Source organism: Hippocampus guttulatus, chromosome 16, assembly GCF_054856545.1.
Source record: "Hippocampus guttulatus isolate MCC_2025c chromosome 16, RoL_Hgut_1.0, whole genome shotgun sequence".
Taxonomy (NCBI): Eukaryota; Metazoa; Chordata; class Actinopteri; order Syngnathiformes; family Syngnathidae; genus Hippocampus; species Hippocampus guttulatus.
Genome location: NC_141276.1, coordinates 12,114,908 through 12,137,572, shown reverse-complemented (window position 1 = coordinate 12,137,572; position 22,665 = coordinate 12,114,908). Strand labels below are relative to the sequence as shown.

Here is a 22,665-nt window from a genome sequence, read left to right as displayed (position 1 = left end):
AATTTAATGGATTTCGTTTCCTCCCTAATCACTTATTTATTGAGAGTAAAAAAAAAAAAAAAAACAATCAACAATTTCCTGGGTTGCACCAGCTCGGTTGCTATAGCAACTGGGCCTGCAGTGACACAAAGCTCATGTGGTTTTCTGCGCGAGGCAACATTTTCGGCAGCGCGCTCACACAGGAGTGTGACAGAGTCTCGCTGGTCCGATGCTGAGGATGCAGGCGAGCGACTTGGTGACCGGACTGGGGAATGGCCGAGTTTCGTTAACGTCACGGATTGATTATTGGCGAAGAGCAAAATAAATGTGATGTCGGCTGTGGCTTACGTCAGAGCATTTGACAATGAAGATAGAGTTCAGGACCATCAGAAAAGAAATATATATACTGTATATTATCAATGCCAGAAGTTGGTTGCAGGCATTAGACAAGGTCAGGGCCTGAGCAAACGAAGCTCTCTTTGCTTCAAAAACTTCCTTGGCCACCAAGTGCCACGATATGGAATCAAAGCAACACTTTTACATTGTTATTAAGTTGGGTCTCAACAGCTCTTTGCTTGTTGAAATAGTTAAAAAATAAATAAATAAAAGTACCGTATTTTGCACACTATAAGGCGCTTCGGAGTATAAGGCGCACTTTCAATGAATGGCCTATTTTAAAATAGTTTTCATATAATGGGCACACTGCATTATAAGGCGCATAGAATAGAAGCTACATTAGTGGCTGCGGTTTTGCGTTATGCATCCACTAGATCAGTGGCTCTTAACCTTGTTAGAGGTACCGAACCCAACCAGTTCATATGCACATTCACCGAACCCTTCATGAGTGAAAAAAATGACGTTTTACAAATTAAAGACATTAAAAAAAAGCATTTATTAAGAACAGAAAAAAAGTAAATAAAATTTCAAGACAGCAGTTTTAAAAAAAAATTTACGACAGTCACACATTGACTACTGAGCGAACTAAATTTCCCACAGCACTGATTGGACAGGCAATGTCATGTGATCATCTGCAGCCAGTGCTCTGCAGCCAAGTGGGCGTGTCATAACTAATTGACATGTTGAGTCGGGTGTGCCTTAACCTCCATGGCAGAGGCCCTGAGACCGATTCACTGAACCCCTAGGGTTTGATCAAACCCAGGTTAAGAACCACTGCACTCGATGGAGCTACTCTAAAGAAAATACGATACAATACAGCTTTATTTGCAAAGAGCTTTCACAACTGCTGTGGCTGTACCAAAGCACTTTACAGAACATTTAAAATGCTACGTCAAACAGAATATTGATCCATATAGATTTTGAGAAAATTGAATGCGGAAAATAGTGCGGAAAATACGGTACCTTAATATAAATTTTTATTGCCGTACTCCCACTCATGCAGAAACATCACAAAGAATCGCTAGTGTAATGCTGATAGTTAAAAAGATAACTAAAAATACTGTATATTTGGTCTGCTCACTTGAACTGACTCTCACTTCGTCACTGCATGCATTGAAGAAATACAAGCATGCCGCTGCTAAATCACACAGCTAAAGATGATGAACAGAAAAGACTGATGAATTCAAGTCAGTGGACTTGAATTCATCAGTCTTTCCTGCGCGGTAACAAATCTGAAAGTTTTGTTCATGTTTCGGGGCAGCTACACAACTTTACATTCCTCCGCAGTCGTCATTAATTTGAATTAGCATTTGGGAATAATATTCAAATAATGTCTCCCTTGTAGATTTGCAATAAAAACATGCAGGAAATTAGTAATTTCCTTTCCCTTACAGTGACTTCTGGACGGATGCGGACATTCCAAGACAAAATGAAATGGCACAAGAGGCCATCTCCATATCTCCAGAAGCGTGCTCTATTCTCGACATGAAAATTCCCAGAAAGGGAGGCTTCATGCGTTGTTCTCAGCCTTTCATAAGGCTCAAAAGACATGTTTTGAGAAGACGTGAATGGCTGCTGTGGAAGTATTCGCTCGATTGAGCTCTTCGGCTCCAATGTGATCGAGAGAGGAGAAGAACTTTGGCACACTTTGTGTTTTTTTGGCAGCGCGGCATCATGCCCACGGCGTGACCTCGCAGAGCGACTGATCGTGCGCATAAGTCACTGCGTAGGATGGGAGCGCAGAGATGAGCGTTGCGCCACGAGGGGGGCGGGGGTGTCATTTGAGGGCCGGGGCTATCCTCGCTCTCTTTTCAAGACACGTTAAATGTTTTGAGATGATTACATTGCAAATAGTGAGTTACGGGTACTATTTCCCTAGACTTGCACCCCAAATTAGACAGCACAGATGCATTCTACGGCAATGACATGAGGGAAAGCTAATTTCAAATGGCTGATTGTTCATTTCTCAAAGGAATGACTTTCACAATCTTGATGATCGAGGTTGTAATTTGCCCTGCCCAAATGCTTCCAATATTTCGCTGAGCCACGATTTATCCAGATTCAAATCTAGCCGAGGAAAACTCCCTCTTCACTTTCCATCGGTGCGCAAGGTCGGCAACGGAGGGATGGGAGAAACTTTGTGGATGTTCTGAACTTCTGTTTCCAAGCCAGTTTCCTATCGGGCCTGGTTGCAGCTGGTGTCCTTCTTTAGGAAGCAAACGAGCTGCGACCAAAGTCCCAGCTCAACCCCTTTCGCCTCCGCTGCCTCGCCGATTATAAATTCCAGGCAATTCTGATTGATTAGTAAAACAATGTCATTTAATAATAATAATAGATGCAAGTCAATGCCACCTCCTCTCTAAAAAAGCCCTCGGTGCTCTCTTGCATGTCAGTGAGAGGCCGACGTGCCATCCGAAGCCCATGTGACAATCGACATTATACAATAAGAGTGCCTATATCGCATCCCCCTCCAAAGACAACGCGCTGCTCAGCAAGTGAGGCGGCATCCCACTCATTCTAAAGATATCGCACGGAGACCGGCTCAGCTGTGCTCCCTCTGCCTGTCTGTCACCAAAAAGCGTCACCGCATCCTTTTGCACCAAATCCAACTTGAAAAGATATGAATCACGCACGCCATGTGAATCAACAGCAAGTGGTCCAGAGACCGACCAGACGCGCTCAATAGTCAGCATACTCACAGTCAGGTAGCGAGCATCCAGTTCTACCTTCTTCTCCAGCTCCGATAGCAGCTCGTTGTGGAAAGACTTCAGCTGGGGGGGGGAGAAAAAAATTGATGATGAGGATGGAAAAATTGACTAGAAGAAATAAAGGACTTCATTTAATTGGCCTTTTTTTGTTTTAAAGTACCTTGATTTACCACTTGACCCTGGAGAACCCAAGAACCTTTTTCTTCTTTGGAAAATGATGAATTATACATTAAATGACTGCTATATGTTCACTGAACACCAAAATATATGTTTTTTCAAATATTCAATGCTTTAATCCTAATTTAGGATTAGGGCCAAATCTGACCCTTTGGGATTTAAGGGTAGCATTTGAGTAGCAGAATTTATAGGGGCCAAATTTGACACCGTGGGTTAAATCTGCTTCGTGTTTCGGCTTGAAACTCAAAACACTTGCCTCACAAATCATCTCTCCCCATATTAATGAAGAGAAATGCCATTCATCTCTTTCAGCTCCCAAGGCAATCACCAACCAATAATTGTGGAGCTTTTATCAACTCAACTCTTTTCAAAGCAAACGTGGTGAAGCAGCATTTGGCTGTTATGCTGTACAAGAAAATGGCGTAGGATGACGACAGAAGGGAAGTCTGCTCTAAGTGTGATTACTTTTTACGTGCAGGTTAAAAAACGCGGGTGTTATTAAGCACAAACAGCAACACTCCATCACGAGTGACGCCCCTGCTAGCACATCACAGTCATAAGGTAAGCAGAGCTGCATTGATTTTTGTTGGCTGTACAGATTAGCATTGGCTGACTGATAAGTGGCGGATTCTTGAATGCTCTCTGAAGTTGTTGATGTGGTGGCGTTTGTGTTGGGTGATGTGGCCACGTGCTGCATAAAGTGTTGTGACTGAAGTGTTGCTTCCACCAGTAAAAATACTCATATCGGCTTTACAGGAGGGTGGCCTTCAATACAAGCTGCTTGTTTGTTTGATCAATAGCCTGGTTGCCTGCCCCCTTTGATTATCACGGCAACGAAATCCATATCTAAACCAGGCAGTACATAGGACGGAATGAACGCTGTGTTCCGTGCATTATATTGATAAATGAATTAAAGCTTAATTGTCCTTGTAAAATCGAACAAGAATATCAGTAGTCAAAAAAAAAAAAAACAAGCAAATGCATGCTGTTCCAAAAAAATTGCTGTTGAGAACACTTTGTCCGCGGCTTCCCACAATGCCCCCCCCCCCTCCCAGAGCTGAATGAACCTGCGCCACGTCGGCTGCTGCTGCTTTTGCCATTTGTCACCGCTCGTTTCGTACAAACCCCGCATGCTCCACAAGTGCTCGCCTTTGTTTAACTGCCACGAGTCACACCCAAAACCCATACAGGACTCGCCGGCTGACGCTGACTTGACAGTTTTTGTCCAGTGTTCATTCATTATGTTTACGTACGTAGCGAGATGTCATCTTCATGAGGTACACCTGCACGAATGCAACGCAGCCTTTTCCAAGCATGATTTATTTTTTAAAAAAAAATCGTTAATTTTCAGAGGAAGATAATTCTATTTGTATCCAAAAACATGTGATGAGAATTCCTGGTCTATTAAGATCCTATACAAGAGCTGTGTTGGGGGAAAAAAATATATATATGACCCCACATGATGTCTTCTGGGTTTTCCTTATATATTTTTTCATTAATAGTGGTAGAGCAGCCCAAATTCTACTCACGTAGGAGAATCGTTACTCGAGAATAATAATTCTCGAGTATAATAAAAAAAATAATAAATCCTCATCCTATCATTGGATTGTGCAAATTTATATATTGCCACTCTATCACTTTCACTAAAACAATACATTTTATTTCTACGAAACATACATTCAGGAAAAATTCAACCATAAGAGTTTTTTTTCTTCACAGTCATGAAATTGCACAATGGGCTCACCAGGCAGCGATCCACTATACATATATATGTATATATATCTATATCGAGAGAGAAAAATATTTTGACTGTGGTAGCCACCTGCAACACTTCGTGACTGGCTCCATTTTCAATGTTCAAAGGAAGCCAAATGTTAATCGAGGTTACACTGGATTGGTGAAACGTGACAAACTGAAGTTAGTTAGCTCAACGCAGCTCAAAGTTGCTGCAATTAATGTAATCAAGGAAATGTAGCGCATTACTGCCCGCCTCAATTAATGACTCCACATCTGTGGGATTATTTTTGATCATTACAAAAATAATAATAATAATAAAACAATACATTAATGTCAAAATAGAGTGCATCAATCCTGAGAGCCGTTTTTCTTTGAACTTGAACACCACAATGACACACAACTACCGGAATTAACACATGGGTGAATTAAACTCATTCAGTACCAGCCAATTCTAGACCAAGTCTGAAAAGACGTTTAAAAACGTCTTTGGGAGTGAATGAGTTAACATCGCAGTTCATTTTGAATCCAGCTCTGGTAATCATCGCTTAAGAAAGCCGGCGTGGACACGCAGAACACCCACCATCTCCTCCAGCTGCACTTGGATCTGCCTGTGGACCTCAGCCATCTGGAAGAGCACGTCGCCTGCACACAAGCAGAAATGCACACACATCACTCACGAAGGCACACACAAGATCTGCATCTCGCGCACGCGCACACCACACACACACACACACACACACACAAACACACACACACACACACGACCAAGATGGGAAACACAACAACAACAAAAGGCAGTCCAACGTGCACGACTCATGCAAGACGGACACAACAATGGAGGAGCTTTGTTCTTTAGTTTGCACAATAACATGAGCTGGTGAAGTCGAAACAATGAAAAGTCCCCCAAACACACACACACACACGCACACACACACAAATGACGCTGTTAACCCAAACAAGCCACAAGCTTTTGAAGCCTTGATGTCCAAATTTGGTGGAAGAGAAATCCCACTCTCCACTGGGGGGATTTAAAAAAAATAAAAAATAAAATAAAAACCAAGGGAGAGGGAGGACCATGCATCTGGAAGGAGTGCTTCAGTTTCGTTATACCTACAAGGTGCCTCTTCTGAAAGTGCAGTGCATTGTCGAGGAAAAGGAACACAAAAGAGCGACATTGAGCGAAGGACACAGAAACATTGAGACCTGGCGGAAAGACAAGAGGACAGCACATGAGACAAAGACTTCCAAAGCCCCCTTTGCACTCAACTACATCCACGCCAGGTGTCGCCTTCCATCCATAACACGGGATGAGGCAAACACGAGAGCCACTCCCCAACGCATTCCAATGCAAACATCCATGCTCAAACTTGTGACCGGGTATTAATGAAAAAAATTTAAAAAGGCGTAGCAACACATGTAAACAGACAAAATATTCACAGGCGTATCCACTAATGACTAAGATTACTGCAGTTTACTGAGTCAACTGCAGAACATCTCCTCTACTACTGTCCCATTCATCGACCACCAGATGGCAACTTGAACCTCACAGCACTTAATGAATCTACTGTCCAATGGCTGCAACGTCTGGACATTTAACACCGCAAAGCTGCCCTCATACGCGAGAAGAACTGAGTCAACTGTATAACTTTTTTTTCCTTTTTTTTTGGTCAGTAGATTTGAGATGCGATTGTTGACAAAATCAGGAGTTCATCAGTGGCCTAAAAGGGCTTTGGGTTAACACACAGAACACACAATGCAACAAGAGTGCAACACATAAAACAGTGCATACATGACAGCCTGGACATGAACACCGCAAAGGGCGACGAAGTGGGGGTAGAGGCAAAGAAGCAAGCGGACATAGCTTAGCAGAAAGGGAAAAAAAAAATTAAATGAAAAATTTTAATGCATTTTAACAATGATGTAAGCTTAACTGAAGATCAGTCAAAAATGAGTTTTCGGGTGCATCTTAATTTGCTTGGAATATATATTTTTTATAAGGGTCAACTATTTCAGGAGGTCATTTCAAAAAGTTAAACCGATTCGATTTTAAAACACATTGTAAATTACATTCCATGTTTTTGTTATTGTGCTCGTGGTGAACGTTTTATTTTTAAGCCATGAGCATAAAAAAAGTCAATAATAGAAGTATAAATTTAATTTAACCACACAAGATATTTCAATCCGGCGCAGTGCATCTGCATTCTTTTGCAATTACTGAATATCCTCACACCGGACAGGTCAAGCATTAAAAATGACATTTTTTTTACAAAAACATACATGCTTGGAACTTGAAGATGCCAACTGAACACCAGCAACGTCAACTATTTATATGATTTATGTAGACTGCGCCAAAAGCGGGAATAAAACTTTGCCAAGGAAGTCTTGTGTTTTATGTTTGGTCTTATCAACAAGTTTGTTAGAGCAGTAGTTTTTTTTTGAATTGCTCTCCCCCCAAAAAAGTTGAGTAAAATTATGGTTTGATCGACATTAAGGCTGACTCTAAGCAGAATAAATTTGTGCTCATCGATTAAAGGGATGCTTGCAAAAAATATGTATGGTGGAAAAACGGAACAAAAAAAAACTTCTTTGGTCCTATAACAGTTGCAACTAAAAAGTTTGGCTGTTTTACAATACTGTACTCTTCGTATTTATTTAATTTTAAAAGACAAAAAAAAACAACACCTTTTTTTTGGGGGGGGCAATTTTTAAATAGCTCTATGTGTTGGTGTAAACAAATGTGTAAAACATAAATACTGCAACTAAATAATGTGTTATTAAAAATGGCAGATTTTCACAGATTTGACAAATTCTAATATCAGTCGGTTAAATCGGATGGCCAATTAATCGTTCAGTCGGAGTTACATTGTACATGGTACTAGATATGATATTGTAATTGGGCTCACACACACACAAGACCTGGCAGCAGCACAGGTGTGTCTGTGAGAGAGCAAGAATAAATGAATCACTGTTGGATCTCCTGTTGTCGTCGGTTTAATTGCTGCATAGCGGTGGGTGCCAAGCTGAGAGGAAAAAGATGTGCAAACAGTTGCCATGGCAACCTCATTGCCAAAATCAACGAGATCGTCGTTGTAAGTGATCAATCCCAATCTGAGCGCAGCGGCGGCATGTGAGAAATATGCGCTGGGCAGGACGCAACCTGCGAGGGCTTCTGCCGCACATGCCAGCCCTGAGTGAGGCTGTCCACATACCAGCCAAAGTGCAAAAAGTGACACAGTTGAATCAAGCTGAGCGAGTTGGCCTGAAAATAACATCTCAGATTTCCTTCATAAAAAGCAGATTTTGGATTTTAATCATTCCCCCCCCCCCATTCAAGAGAAGCCAAACGGCAATGATGATGTCATTCCAAAGTTGTCCGTTAACACAACCATGAATACTTTTTAATGAACATTGGAAATGTTCAACAGTTCAATGAACACCAAAAACAAAAAAAGACATCACTGAGCATATGTATCAAAGGTGCTGCTTCCTAACTAGATTGGTTTTGTCTGTGAAAATCTAAAAAAATAATAAAAAATCCTGCACACAGTGTAAACATTTTCTATCATAGTTAGATTTTACATTTTGACAGTTTTAATTCATTTTTAGAATCACTTGTTAGGTTTTGATTCGTTTTCCTTTTAACAAATTGCTTTATTTTAGTTTTGTTTTTTTAGTTTTTGCATTTGTTGTAGGGTTTTTTTTATGTCTGGCATATTTCTCGAGTGTAAAATAATTTTTAAAAAGTGACTCGGTATTGTGTACTGAAGTAAATTTCAAATCGACTGCTGCTTTCTTCTGTACGACCGTACAGCAACACCGAAATGAATACACTGAAAATAAAACCAGAAAGCTCATGGTGAAAATTAATTGACAACGACAAATATGAATGGTGTTTTTGCTCTCATTCGCAACGATTTTGGTCAGTTTTATCAATGTGAAATGAAGTTTCAGTTCAGATTTTTTTGTTTTTAAAGCACACTTTTTCCCCCCATAATTCCCCCCTCCCCCACCTGTAGTTATTCTGTTACTTTCTGTAATATAAGGAAGGCTAAAAAAAAAAAAAACCTCAATCAAAGGTGTGGCCCTAAATAGGCCCAGTTGCCACAACTGCATCGCTTGTCCCAGTCTCCCTGGAGCTTAGCACTGCTTGCGTAAACAAGGTAGGAAGTTGCGGAAACTTCGTGCGTTCGAGCCGCACCAGCGGCCGGCCGACAAGCAGCCACACGTCGACTGCGAGGAGCCGCCATGGTGCACCCACACAGAACGCGGGCTGGTGTGTAACAGGGATGAAAGAAGGAGATCAGATCACTGGCGAGGGTCGAGTCGGACTCCCCCCCCCGAGGTTGCCACGGAAGCAGGAGCACGCCGAGGTGCGGAAAATCCCGGTCTCTCATCTCCATCCAACCAACTGGGTGAGATGAAGCCACAATGGAGTGCGGGTGGGCGCGTCCTTTCGCGTGCCCAGCCCGAATGCCACATGGAATAACATTTCATCTGCGCAACACAGTGAGCCGGCGCCATAAACTCGGGCTGAACCCGTGCGCCGCGCTCTCGCAGCCTCTTGGAGGAGACTACAACAAGCAGATGAAAGGAGGCCTGCCGAGGCGGCGTCTGTTCGGCTCGCTCGTTTGCGGTCGCGCACACTTTGGGATGTTCACCCTCGGGGAAAGGATGATTGAATAAGGAAAATAAATGCATGGACAGCCTGAATAATGGTTTTGCACAAAAGTCTGATGTATTTTTAATTTGAATTCTTTTTTTTTTTTTTAAAGTGGGTCACGGAGGAAAAATTTGATTCTGCAAAGGGGTGTGCCGGAAATGCTTTTTGTGTTTTAGACTGTATAATTTTTTTCTTTTGGCTGAGTTTTGGACACGAACACCATAACACTTGGTGATGATGTCATCATATCTGTCTCAGTGGGAAAATTGCTTCAAGCACGTACCGTAGATCAGCGGTGCCCAACCCCCGGGCTGCGGACTAGTACCGATCCGTGGGTCATTTTGTATGGGGCCGCACAGAAATATTAAATAACTTACATTACTTCCATTTTATTCATTTCAGAATCTGAAAGATGTTTTATTTTGAAAAATTACCGGATTCTCTGTTACATCCGTCTTCAGCAGGGGTGCCCAAACCCTTTTGACCAAAGATCTACTTTTCGATCAACCAACCTCCCGCAATCGACCCGTTACCGTGCACGCGAGCACGCACATACACACGCATGCCGTGATGAGCAACAGCCTGACGCGGAGGCATGGGACTCACTTTTGCAGCCTATTAACTATCGTAGCTGACGCATGCAGTTTTAAAATGCTTCTTTCGGCCCTCCAGATTCCCATTCTTTGAGAGTGCCATCGGTGAATTGTACACGAAATGTGCTTTGTCTGATAATAATAACAACAATAATAATAAAGGTGCCATCGCAACAGCTCTGATCGCAAGCTGCCATTGCAGACTGCTGAGCGCTAACTTCCGGTGACGCAGTTCACACACCACCGTACGTTAAACATGACCTGCTTTATTTTATTTAGTTTTTTAAAATACTTTATGTGAAAGTGAGACTGGTATGATGATTAGCGTTCAGTGTGCATTAACACAAAAAGTATATTACTAACATGCACAGAGATACACAAATCTTTGTTAGTTTGTTTTTTTTTACTCTCCACCCCTCGCGATCGACTTGGGACCAGTCCGTGAGCTACCCGACGATCACAAGCGACGTAATGAGCACCCCTGGTCTCCAGTATGTCACTTGTGATGCAGGTCAAGGCGCGCTTCTCGTTCATGTGATAGGTTACCGCTAAAATGAAACACAGGGGCGAGCAAAAGGAATAAAAAACAACCAGCTTTGGAAAGAGACAGAAGAGGAGCCTACGACTTTCAAGAAAAAGAAGGCTACATTTAATTGACAGTATCAGGAGTCCGACTTAAAATACAGATTTATCTCAACGGGAGATTCACCGAGCCCACTCTGCATAATATGTGGCGATGGGCAGTCGTATTTTTCATGCACTTTGTATTTGCGGTGTATTTTATTTTGAAGGGATTCTTAAACGTTACCATAGCGAGCACAGAGTGTTGCGGCCAGATAGGACGGACGTTTCTCGTGTGATGATTCGTTTATTATGTTTCAAAAATGCCACAGTTTTCATGCAGGTCATGTCATATATTATTGTGTTGTATTTATTCGTCACACCTTAAAGGCCATGTCAATCGGGGGTTGGGGGCCTTTTGAGACAGATAAGATTATATGTAACAACTTCATCGGATGAATGTGTAAATAGAGGCCTAGTCTTGGCAGAAACACCAGTCGAAATACTTTCAAAACAGGTCAAGTGTCATGCAGCTTGTATGTAAACTGACAATAGTATTCAATTTTGAATTTTGGCATTCCCCTCCCGCTCTCTCTTCCTCTTCATATTTCCAACAGGATTATGGGGATTAGGAGCACACTGGGCTGCCTTGGCGGTGGAGTTTGTGAATGCAAATGATTTTGTTTGAACGGGTATAACACTATGAGTTGCGCCGCACAAAATCCTCCAAATGGCTTACTTGTCGGGAAGCCAGAAATCATTGGACAAGTTGTGGGGGGAATAACTAAAAGACCGCATCAAACATGAAATTAAAAGATCTGCCGGGGACAAGCGAGCAGCGGTCGGCTCGTCTCCGCTTCAAAACGGCAGGAACAAGCCGCGCAAAAGGCATCAGCTCTATGACAACCACGCTTGCTTTCAGTCCCGGAACAGCATCTCGTCATCTCTCGGCAGAAATCCCGGTACAAGACGATGGCGGCGAGGGCGAAGGCCGCGTGCCCCGAGCCAAACGTTAATTATTGTGTCACCCCGCAAGCTCCTCCTCCTCCTCCTCCTCCTCGGCGATCATATCAAGCGCTCCTCCGCATCGCATGACAGCGTGACTGAGATCAACTACAAGCACTGCCAGTGATTTGACAAACGTCGTTGGGAAATGAGGAGGGAGGGAGAGAGAGGCCACTGAAGGCTCAAATTCATAAAACTGGTGTGTGTGTGTGTGTGTGTTTTGGTTGCTTTTGTCAGCCTTCAACATTAAGACAGCTAAATGCCAAAACGATTAGTATGAACAGAAGATGGCTTTTGCAGCCAATTAAAGGCCACCAAGTATGTGAGAGGGGCCCGACCGCAGTTGTCATTCAAATTTGATACAAAAAAAAAACTGTATAAAACTATTCCTCAAAAATAACACAGTTTTTACAGTTGCATGTTAGTAATCTGACTGCAGCTATTTCGCAAAGTCACAAATCAATCATGCGTGTACTACATATCAGCCATGTCCGACGCTCCAGGATGTTTTCCATGTCTCCCATGTCCAACAAACCTGATTCATATCATCAGATCATCAGCAAGCTCTCCAGAAGCCCAATCCCGAGCTCATTCCAAAAGAAAAAGATGTAGACTTAAATGGAAAAAAAAATATGATATCAGAACCGGTTGTCAATTTTATGTTGACAGCAGTTATTACTACAGTGGACAGCTTATCGTATTATAAGGTTACAGGTTATCATTATCGGTGCATGAAAGGGTTAAGCAGGGTTGTCGACAGCTGTTGAAAGTAACTGATCAAGTAACTTGTAATCCAACTGAGTAACTTTTAAAGTCAAGTCATCAGTAAAGTCAACGTTACTTTTTCATGGTAATGCGGCAACAATAATCCACTCTCTGGACACTTGATTAGGTACACCTACATGGGTCCAATACATTGTCACTACAATGTTAGCCAGGGGCGTAGCAAGACACCTGGGAACTGCTTGAAACTATAAACCGGCCATTAAAGAAGCTGTGTTGTCCATTCTTTCTTTTTTCTTTTTGTGGCTACAATATGACAGAAATGACTTTCGCCAAAGCCTTCTAGTAATTGTGCTACTTTTGTGATTCCCAACACTGCCCTCATGCCAACGTGTCTGCCTTTTGTGGCTCATACCGAGCATACTCCCGTGTCTTGACGACACAAACCGCCTGCACACGCCTGCAAAACACACAGAAATGACTAGATCACACAGAAATAAAAATGTGAGCGTGACGGTTGGACGGCACTTTGCATGCCCAAGGTGACGCAACATCGTCAAGAAATGCTGACAAAGTGCACCCGAGCGCTTTGTGCCACCACACGGTGAAAGATGGAAGCAAGTTTGGCCGTGATACGAATGAAGGGCAGTGCGGATAGAAGGGCCGCCTTCCTATGATGCAGTGCGCGAGTCCCAAGTTGAGCAAAAAAGGGAAGGTGGGGACCCTGGGGATGGTGGCGGTGAGGACGGCGAGCTAAGAAAAGAGCTCCTCTGCTCCGGTTTAATCGGGGACAGGTGCTGGAGGAGGAAGGGGAGGCCGGGGCAAATAAGACCTGGATGGTGGTCTGCCTCTCAACACCCCACGCACACATTTGTCGACCCCCCCCCCAACCCCTCCAAACATCTTTCTGAATGACGCAACTCAAACATTTTTCCATCGGCATCATGACATAGAAATATTGGCAGTTTGCACCCCCTCGTAAAGACAAGGGAAATTGAAAGATTTAGTCATGTAACGTTAGTATACCGTACACTTATTCAGCCTGTTGTTCTGTATTTTATTTTTATTTTAAATTGCCTTTCAAGATGACATGTATGTTTTTGGTGTTGGATTTTATCAAATGCATTTCCCCCAAAAATGTGACTTAATAAGATATCTTTTATTTGTCCCACACTGGGGAAATTTACAGCCTCCAGCAGCAAGAATGTGGGTAGAAAGAAGAAAAAACAAACAAACACCGTTCAATTAAGTGCAATATAAATACAAAATGGATAAATCGCAGTGCTATTTACAATTGTTTTTCACATCATGTAATTATTATTATTATTATTGTTATTATTTTTATTCAGCAGCCTGACAGCAGTCGGTAGGAACGAGCGTCGGTATCTCTCCTTCTTGCAGCGCGGGTGTAACAGTCTCTGGCTGAAGGAGCTACCTAGTGCTGTCAGGGTGGGCTGGAGGGACTGTCCATCATAGATTTTAGCTTAGTTAGCATCCTTCTGTTGCCCACCTCCTCCAGAGTGTCAAGGGAGCAGCCCAGGACAGAACTGGCCTTCCTGACCAGTCGCTCCAGTCTCTTTCTGTCCTGGGCTGAGATGCTGCCTGACCAGCAGACAATGCCATAATGGATGGCCGAGGCCACCACCGAGTTATAGAAAGTCTTAAGGAGCGACCCCTGAACCCCAAAAGACCTCAGTTTCCTGAGTAGGAAGAGTCGGCTCTGTCCTTTCCTAATCAGGGTGTCCGTGTTTGTAGACCAGTCCAGTTTGTTGTTCAGAAGAACACCTAGGTACTTGTAGGAGGTCACCCTCTCTATGTCCAAAACCTGGATGTTCACCGGTGCTGGTGAGGACTGTTTCCTGCAGAAATCCACAACCAACTCCTTAGTTTTCCTAGGGTTGATCTGGAGGAGATTCTGCTGGCACCAGTCCACAAAGTCCTTCGTCAGTCCCTTGTACTCCCGATCGCCCCCCTCTGTAATGAGGCCAACAATCGCAGAGTCATCGGAGAACTTCTGAAGGTGGCAGTTTGAAGTGGCGTGTCTGAAGTCCGAGGTGTAGAGGATGAACAAAAATGGAGCCAGAACAGTCCCCTGCGGCGCTCCAGTGCTGCAGAGAAACCTGTCCGACTCACAGCTCTGCAACCTCACGTACTGCGGCTGATTTGTGAGGTAGTCTATGATCCATGCTGTGAGATGGTGATCCACTCCGGCGTTCTGCAGTTTGCCTCCCAGTAAGTTGGGCTGGATGGTGTTGAAGGCACTGGAGAAATCAAAGAACATGATTCTCACAGTGCTCCCAGCCTTCTCCAAGTGTGACAGCACTGAGTGGAGGAGGTAGATAATGGCATCTTCCACGCCGATGCCAGGCTGATAGGCAAACTGCAGCGGGTCCAGTGGTCGAAGGTGGGCGAGGACGAGTCTCTCCAGCGTCTTCATCAGGTGAGACGTCAGCGCCACCGGTCTGTAGCTGTTCAGCTCCTTAGGGTGGGGGGTCTTGGGCACTGGGACCAGGCACGAAGTTTTCCACAGCTGTGGAGCTCTGCCCAGCTTCAGGCTCAGGTTGAACATGTGCTGGACAATGTCACACAGCTGGTCAGAGCAGGTCCTGAGGAGCCGGGAACTGATCTTGTCTGGGCCTGCTGCCTTCCTCAAATTCATCTTCCTCAGTTGGTTCCTCACCTGCTCTGTTGTGACGGACAGGCAGGAACCAGGTGACGGACTGGGTTGTTGAGAGCTGGTTGAAAGAGGAGGGGGAGGAGAAGAAGTCCTCAGCGAGAGTGGTTGCAGTTGGTGGTTGGGGGAAGGGACAGACGACTGGTCGAAACGGTTGAAAAAACGGTTCAGTCCATCTGCCCAGTCCTTGTCCTTCTCAGTCAATGTCTTTGGGCTGTCATGGCCTGAGATGGTTTTCAGGCCCCTCCAGACACCAGTGACATTGCTGGCCTGTAACTGGTCCTCCAATTTCATCCTGTATGTCTTCTCCCCCTCTCTGATCTTTCTTCTCAGCCGAATCTGCACGGCCTTCAGCTCCTCTCTGTTTCTCGACATAAAAGCTCTCTTCTTCTCCTTCAGGAGGGCCTTTATGTTGGGATTAATCCATGGTTTGTTGTTGAAAAAACACAGCACAGTTCTGGTGGGTACGGTGTTCTCCTCACAGAAGTTTATGTAGTCCGTGATGGTGTCAGTGAGTGCATCAATGTCCTCCCCATGAACCTCGCTGAAGAGTTCCCACCTGGTTGTGTCGAAGCAGTCCCGCAGAGCATCTTCAGCTTCCGTGGACCATTTCCTGACCATTCTGGTCACAGTTGGCTGCCTGTGCACCAGGGGTTTGTACACAGGCTCGAGAAATACCAAGTTGTGGTCTGCTCTTCCAAGAGGGGAGAGGGGGAGGGGTTTATATGCCTCCTTGGTATTGGCATAAAACAAGTCCAAAATTTTATTGTCTCTAGTGGCACAGGTTACATATTGCGTGAAGGTTGAAAGGGAGGGACTTATACTCCAGTGTGACTTATATATGTTTTTCCCTTCTTAATTATGCATTTTTTTGCTGGTGCGATTTATAATCGGGAGCGACGGATAATCCAAAAAATACAGTAAGTGCAAAATTAGCAATGTCAAGGAAAGCGTTTCCAATAACATCATCTTGGCAGTTCCAAGAGCTGTGTATTGGTTGGAGGAGCCAATGTTAGCATGTTGCTCGTAGAAAGTGACATCATCATGGCCGTATATGTACGATCTGCCGAGTGGTTCATGGAAAACGCAAGCTAGCCGATATCATCGCTTGATTTTCGGTTTGAAAGTCCATCACATCAAAGTAAGCGAGTATTCTTTGAAAAATGAAGTCCAGATGCTAATCAAGCATGAAAAGCAAAAAGCAGTCGCTTTTGCCTTCATTTTTTTTTTTTTTTTTGCTCAACTAAACCTCCCAACGTTGAAAAAAAAAAACATCAAAACGAAACCATTTTGGTCATGCTTAACCACACTAAACTGAACATTAAACCAACACAGCTCGTACAAGTCTCGCTACACTACTAAAGGTTGCACGTAAGCGTTAGTGGGAATTGTTGCTAATGTTGATTTTACATCATAGAAGTGCATTTTGGGGACTATCCGTTTAATTTGGAGATTAAAATCAAGTCCGTGACATTTGTCATTTTGCGGCCCACGTAAATTGTGTAATCCCTTCCGGGATGAAGATTTGGGCAGCCTATTTGCATTTTTCCTTCAACTCTCACGCTGTGGGTTTCATACCAGTCGGGCTGCAATGCGATTTCCAAAACGAAATGCTGACTCATACGTGGCAATTAGCGGCTCGATCAAGTTGTTGATCTGATGTCGTCTGGCAAGGGGAAGCCCAATTGGAAGCGCTGCACAGTCAAGAGGGACACGGTTGATTTCAGGGACAATATGGGAAAAGGTGAAAGCACTTTCACATGTGGAAGGCAAGCGTGTGCAAGAACACGACGTTGGCACGAATGGCTCTTCTTGGCTTTGGAGAAATGAAAACCATGGACCGGGGCTGCGGAACCTACAGAAGAATTGACCCCCGGCCGGCTCTGCTATGCAATTCTAAAAACTAAATAAAACCTCGGAGAGGAAGGGTAACAACACATGAAACCCACAAATACTACAAATAAATAAGTTCAATACGGCCGTTGCTGGACTTTATCAACAATGAAATGGCTCCTAATGGGTGGGCCAGGGAGGTGTTCTTATAAGGATAAAAGGAATTTCTGGAGGAGTTGAAGCATATCCTCAGACGGACGGAGGGCTCGGCCACTTGAGTGTAAATCAGCACTGGCCTCTTAGTGGCGGGAATATAAACTTGAGTGGCCGCAGAGGAATGCACTAAACGGCTCCAGCACGTCTTTATGGGAGAAATGAGCCTGGAAGGGGGGAGTAGCACAAACAGAGGGGATCTTGACGGGACTAAGTGTCTGTGTCTGTGTGTGTGTGTGTGTGTGTGTGTGTGTGTGTGTGTGTGTGTGTGTGTGTGTGTATATGCATGCGGTAAAGTGACAGGCAATGATTAGCCGAAACAGAGGAGGAGGAGGATGCGTGGGCAAAAGAGTGTAGCAGCTGTGGATGAAAAGAGCACTCGGGTCTGCATAAACCCAAAACGATCGATGCGTTCACTAATCGTGCACTAAACATGTGAGCATTACCATTCCTCAAAATGGAATGCGGGCAGCCGAAGCATGTTGATTATATTTGTGGAGATATGAGAGGGCGACGAGGAATATTACAGATCAGATAGATTTCCTCCAGAGTGACGGGCGGGAGGAAGAATGCTGTCGCTAAGTGTGTAGGTGGATCGGCTTGCTCCCTGGTCTGTTTACCGAGATTTATGGAAATAATTTCATACGCCTAAGCAAGCACCCTCAAATTACTGTATATTACAACCACGGCATCCACATATGAAGAAAGTCATGCAGGCAGGGGTAGCTTCGCAAATCCTTTTCTGGAGGAACTCTTAACAGTCGACATCATCAGCACAAAAAAAGTTGCGGAGGGTTTTGCTAGTCATTTAATTTTTTTTTGGTTTGTTTTTTGTTAACGAATACTGTCAAAGGGATTAGAAAAGGCACCAAGTTATTCGTGACACAGATTAACCACTCGTTTCATCGCAATGTCCTAGCGCCGCCACCCAGTTGTCATGGAAATGAAAGCTGTATTTGACATTCGCACTAGACAGAAGCAACTCCCCACCCCTCCGAAAGCCACACCACACACACACACACATACATATATATATGCATGCACAAACAGAGACAGGACAGGACAGCGCAGGATAGGGCAGGGCAGGTAAGGACAGGACAGGGCAGGGCGGGATGGGACAAGACGGGATAGGACGGGACAGACAGTTTATGTAATAAGACAGGGGTGTCAAACTCATTTTTGTCACGGACCACATTGTAGGTACGGTTTCCCTGAGCGGGCTATTATGACTAAACATTTATATGGTTTTACAAAATTCAATCACCTCCTGATAGAGAAATCTATTAACAAAATTGTATCATGTTTAAAGTTTCGGTTAATTTGGGCATGTCTGGACATACTCAGCGCAGAGGTGTCGGCCGTTTGGGCGGAGGGCCTTTTCTTGAGTAATCACGTCAAAGCAAGGGGGGCGAACAGATGGAAGAAGGCTAGATTCAATCACAGAGTGGGAATAAACAAATTGGGAACAAAGAGTTGTTGAATACCAAAAGACAGTTTGGGAACAGCTGTCGCGCCCAGGTGGACATTTGTCATCAGCAAAGTCTGTGACTTGTGTATTCGGGTAGATCAGATCACTAGCGAGGGGCCGGACCGGGGGGCGCGGTATGCAAATCTCTGGGGCAGTGTCTTTCTTGTATTTTGCAATAAAAGTTCGAACCGGCGGAGAGGGAGCCGAGTGTGATCGCGGAGCAACTAAACTGTCGTTCACTCTCAGAGATCCGCTCCCGCCGATATTGAAGACAATTTTCCTGTGTGCCGAGTCATTTCTTTAAGTTTGTCCAAGAAAATCTCTGACACCTCCACATATGACAGTGCACAACATATTGGTGGATATCTAGTTTTGAAAGCAAAAGTCAAGACGAATGGTTTGTTCAGCCATTGTTTACATGAATGTAATAAGTACATAAGAAGATAATGCTTGCAATATCTCTATGTAATGATGGATTAAATATGACAATTTGAAATTTTGGTTCAGACTTGAGCAAGCATCATGGAAAAATTGACATACTTTATTTGCTCTCGTGGGCCGCACAAAATGATATGGCGGGCCAGATCTGGCCCCAGGCCTTGGGTTTGACACCAGTGTAATCACCACTGTGGGAGGGATGACTGTATTCAATGAACCTCAACGTGAGCCCTGATTCGAATCTCAAACCTCCAAAGTGATAGGCAGTCGCGCTAAGCACCAAGCCATAGGGCCAAAGCGGACAGTATCTATCTGCTTATTGACTCCATTTCAGCCCGAACAGGTCGAACAGGAAAGTGAGCCAAAGAGACCTCCCTCCCTTGCACACATGGGTTAGACCGCAGCTTTGTATTACGCTATCGTAAGCTCCAGGCGGGAACTCGCTAGTGGCTGGAAAATAAAACATACATCTCCTTCCCTCGGGCCACACTGCACAGAGCTTTGGAAAACAAAAAACAACAAAAAAAAAGTGCAGTGATTCTGTTTTTGGGAGTCATTGGAAACAGAAATGGAGACTATGAGTCTTTTGTCCAAGCGAATGAGTCATTGTGACTATCCTGTTCCTTTGCACAGCTTCCCTCCAGGCGGCATTTTGGAATCACTTTTCACTCCTGTCATGCACACGCCCCCCAATGCTTGCATTAAACAGAGCCGAATGATGTATCGGCAAGTCCGATCACGCGCTCGCTGCTCGTTTTTACATGAGCCCAGAGTGTGAGCAAGCCGCCGTTTGACACGGAAAATCTGGAATCCGGATCGGAGATTACACATGCTGCGCAAGCATGAAAAGATAGCGAGTAGGCTCGAGAGATATAGCCCTTTGTTGAATAAAACATCCAGAGAACAATCTTATGTCGCACTGCAAACTGCATCCGCAGCAAAAAAAAAAAAAAACACACACACACAAAAAAACCCACCAACAACATCAACAAAAAGAAAAGCACGCCACACATCAACGAGAGGGGAGATTCTCTTCAAACAGTGACTGATTTCCCCACGGGCTCAACACGGCAAAGATGGCAGTCGTTCCCGAAAGGGAGCAGCTGTCATCCGTGCTGCTGACCTCAAACTTAAGTCAGTAATTGACACGTTCGGTTCCAACGTTTACAATTTTTCCAGGAAGCCATTTTTCACAACAACCAACGCTGTGTGGATTTAATGATTCATTTGGTTCAGCTCCAACGTAAGAATGAAGTACCCACTTGCAACCTAACCCATATTTCCCTCCGATTGCTACCTAGCAACATAACTGTCGGGGGTGGGGGGCGGTGCTTGAGTGTGTTCAGTGCTTTACAGGCAACTATGAAATCATTGAAAATGAAATGACAACACTGGTTACTGTTGAATTTGAGAATGCTCGCCCACTTCAAAGTCAGCTAAGGCCTGATGGTTAGATGTGCCTGACAGATTATGCTGAGCGATTGTCTTGTGGTGTTTGGTGTGTTAAAAGTGATGTTTTTTTTCTTAAGGAAGAAAAAGAACAATACAGACTGGAAGTGACGTAAAGTTGGCAGATTCATATTAGAAGCTCTAAATTGGGGTACAGTACAAACCGTACTGATAATCGGGGCCAAATTTGAGCATTTTGACCGTGTTGTGGGGCGTGTTAAATGATTTTCCCTCCCAATAATCACTTTGAGTTGATAATAGCAATGCTAAACCTGTCCAATATTGACTATCGCAACGCTGAGGTTGACCATTCACCACAATTAAAACCAAAAGAGTTTGCTACCGCAGCGTTGTTCCCAGACAAGCTAACAGTTAGCTTAGCTTTTTAAATAACTTCTCCTGCAATTCGTTTTTTGCATTTTCCACCACTTTGAATGCCCTGCAGCACTGTGCTGCCTCTTACAGGTCAGTCATGGTACTACGATAGACATCTGCTTTGTGGGAGGACACTATTATTTCACGTCATGAGTCACGCAGTTTGTAATAAGCATTTCTGCCCCCTACAGGACTGGAGGAGCATCGATTCATGTTTGGGCTGCTTTGTATTGTGCGACTAAATCTGGTTCTTTACCAATTAGAAGGACTGCCTGAAGGGCACCCATATTGGATAGCTGTTAAAGAAAAATGTAAATGACTTGGCTAGAGGAAGACTTGAGTCACTCACCCAAATCTTTGGATCCTTGACTCTCGCTGGCCAGCTCGCCCATTCTCACCAGAGCGTCGAAGTAGCCTTTCGCAGCAAATGTCACATCTGTACCAAAGAGCGAAAGCAGTGTGCTTGGTGAGTTCAAAAAGAACAAGAGCCATTTTTGCAAAATTTCCTTCCTCTCAGCTTGATGTCGGAACAAAAAAAACAACTGATCTGATGCTGCTGCGTGATTGTTCCCCATGTTGTTTGCATTTTGCTTTCCTGATTGCGATGAGTTAATTATTTCCCGGCAGGTCGTTTTGCACTCGGAGGGGCCTGAAAAACTATCTTCCGTTTCCTCTGATACTGAATATATAATTAAGCGGGAAATTACAGTAGCTTATCAAATATTGTTGAATGATATCTTTAGGTTCCAACTTCAAATATGGCAAGGTCAACAATGTTTGGCTGGATAATGGGTGAATAATGGGTGATAGCAACGTACCACGCGAGTTGCCAGTGCATTTCAATAGAGCTAACTTTAGCCTGAATTCAATGATTAACTCTGTGTATGAGTTTTCCTTCAGAAAAGACGTCTTTGTCCTCTTTCAGCAAGTATTTCATAATGTAGCCTCGTGGATGCTTGAGTGCATTCATTCGGATCATTTGTGATTTTATGTCCTGTACGTCTGAGCACGTTGGGTTTGTCATGTTTGACACAAACCAAGAGAAGATGTACGCTGTATTTGCTATTTTCGTTAGCCACCAACTGCAGAGTATGACGGTTAACAATGGTTTGGCTGATCTGTGACCGATGATGTGTATTTAAGTCCCTTGGTTTGTGCGAATTGATCAAAACTGGCTGAAGCTGTTGACCACTTGTTCCTTTCTTGCACACCCCAGCTAACTGCCGACCACCTAGTATTAAAGTTAAAAATGTGAAAAATGAATTGTATTTGCTCATCATTTGTGACCGTGTCATGTATTTAAGTCCATCTGTTCAGACCATTTCACAAGACCCGAGTAAAGCTTAGCTTCTTGCGCTAAAGCTAGCTTCTTGCACAAACCGGCCAGCCACACGCTGCCTAGCATGACAGTGACAAATGTGATTTTTTTTTCTTTTTCTGCGACTGATGTCCTGCATCTGTGAGTCCATTGGTTTCAACTGTTTGAAACAAACTGAGAAAAGATTTTTGACCACCTTGTTAGCATATCGCTCTAGGCACCACCACTACACTATGTGACGGTTGCAAATGTTACAAAAGACTTTCATTTGGATCATGTATGATTGGTGTCATGTATTTGAGCTAATCTGTTTGTGTGGTGATAAGGACCACAAAAAAAAAAAAAAGATGTTGACTGC

General features: G+C 43.9%; 1 protein-coding gene across 5 annotated transcripts in view; it reads right to left on the bottom strand.

Moving 5' to 3' along the window:
• LOC147193198 (BAR/IMD domain-containing adapter protein 2-like) overlaps positions 1-22,665 on the bottom strand; it is a 72,312-nt gene that overhangs the window by 26,832 nt on the left and 22,815 nt on the right. For all 5 annotated transcript variants that reach the window (XM_086134030.1, XM_086134033.1, XM_086134031.1 and 2 more), the window contains 3 exons: positions 21,339-21,425; positions 5,578-5,639; positions 3,075-3,146 (listed from right to left, as the gene is read on the bottom strand). In XM_086134030.1, the coding sequence (XP_085990156.1) occupies positions 3,075-3,146; positions 5,578-5,639; positions 21,339-21,425 (221 nt within the window). The remainder of the gene's footprint in view (positions 1-3,074; positions 3,147-5,577; positions 5,640-21,338; positions 21,426-22,665) is intronic.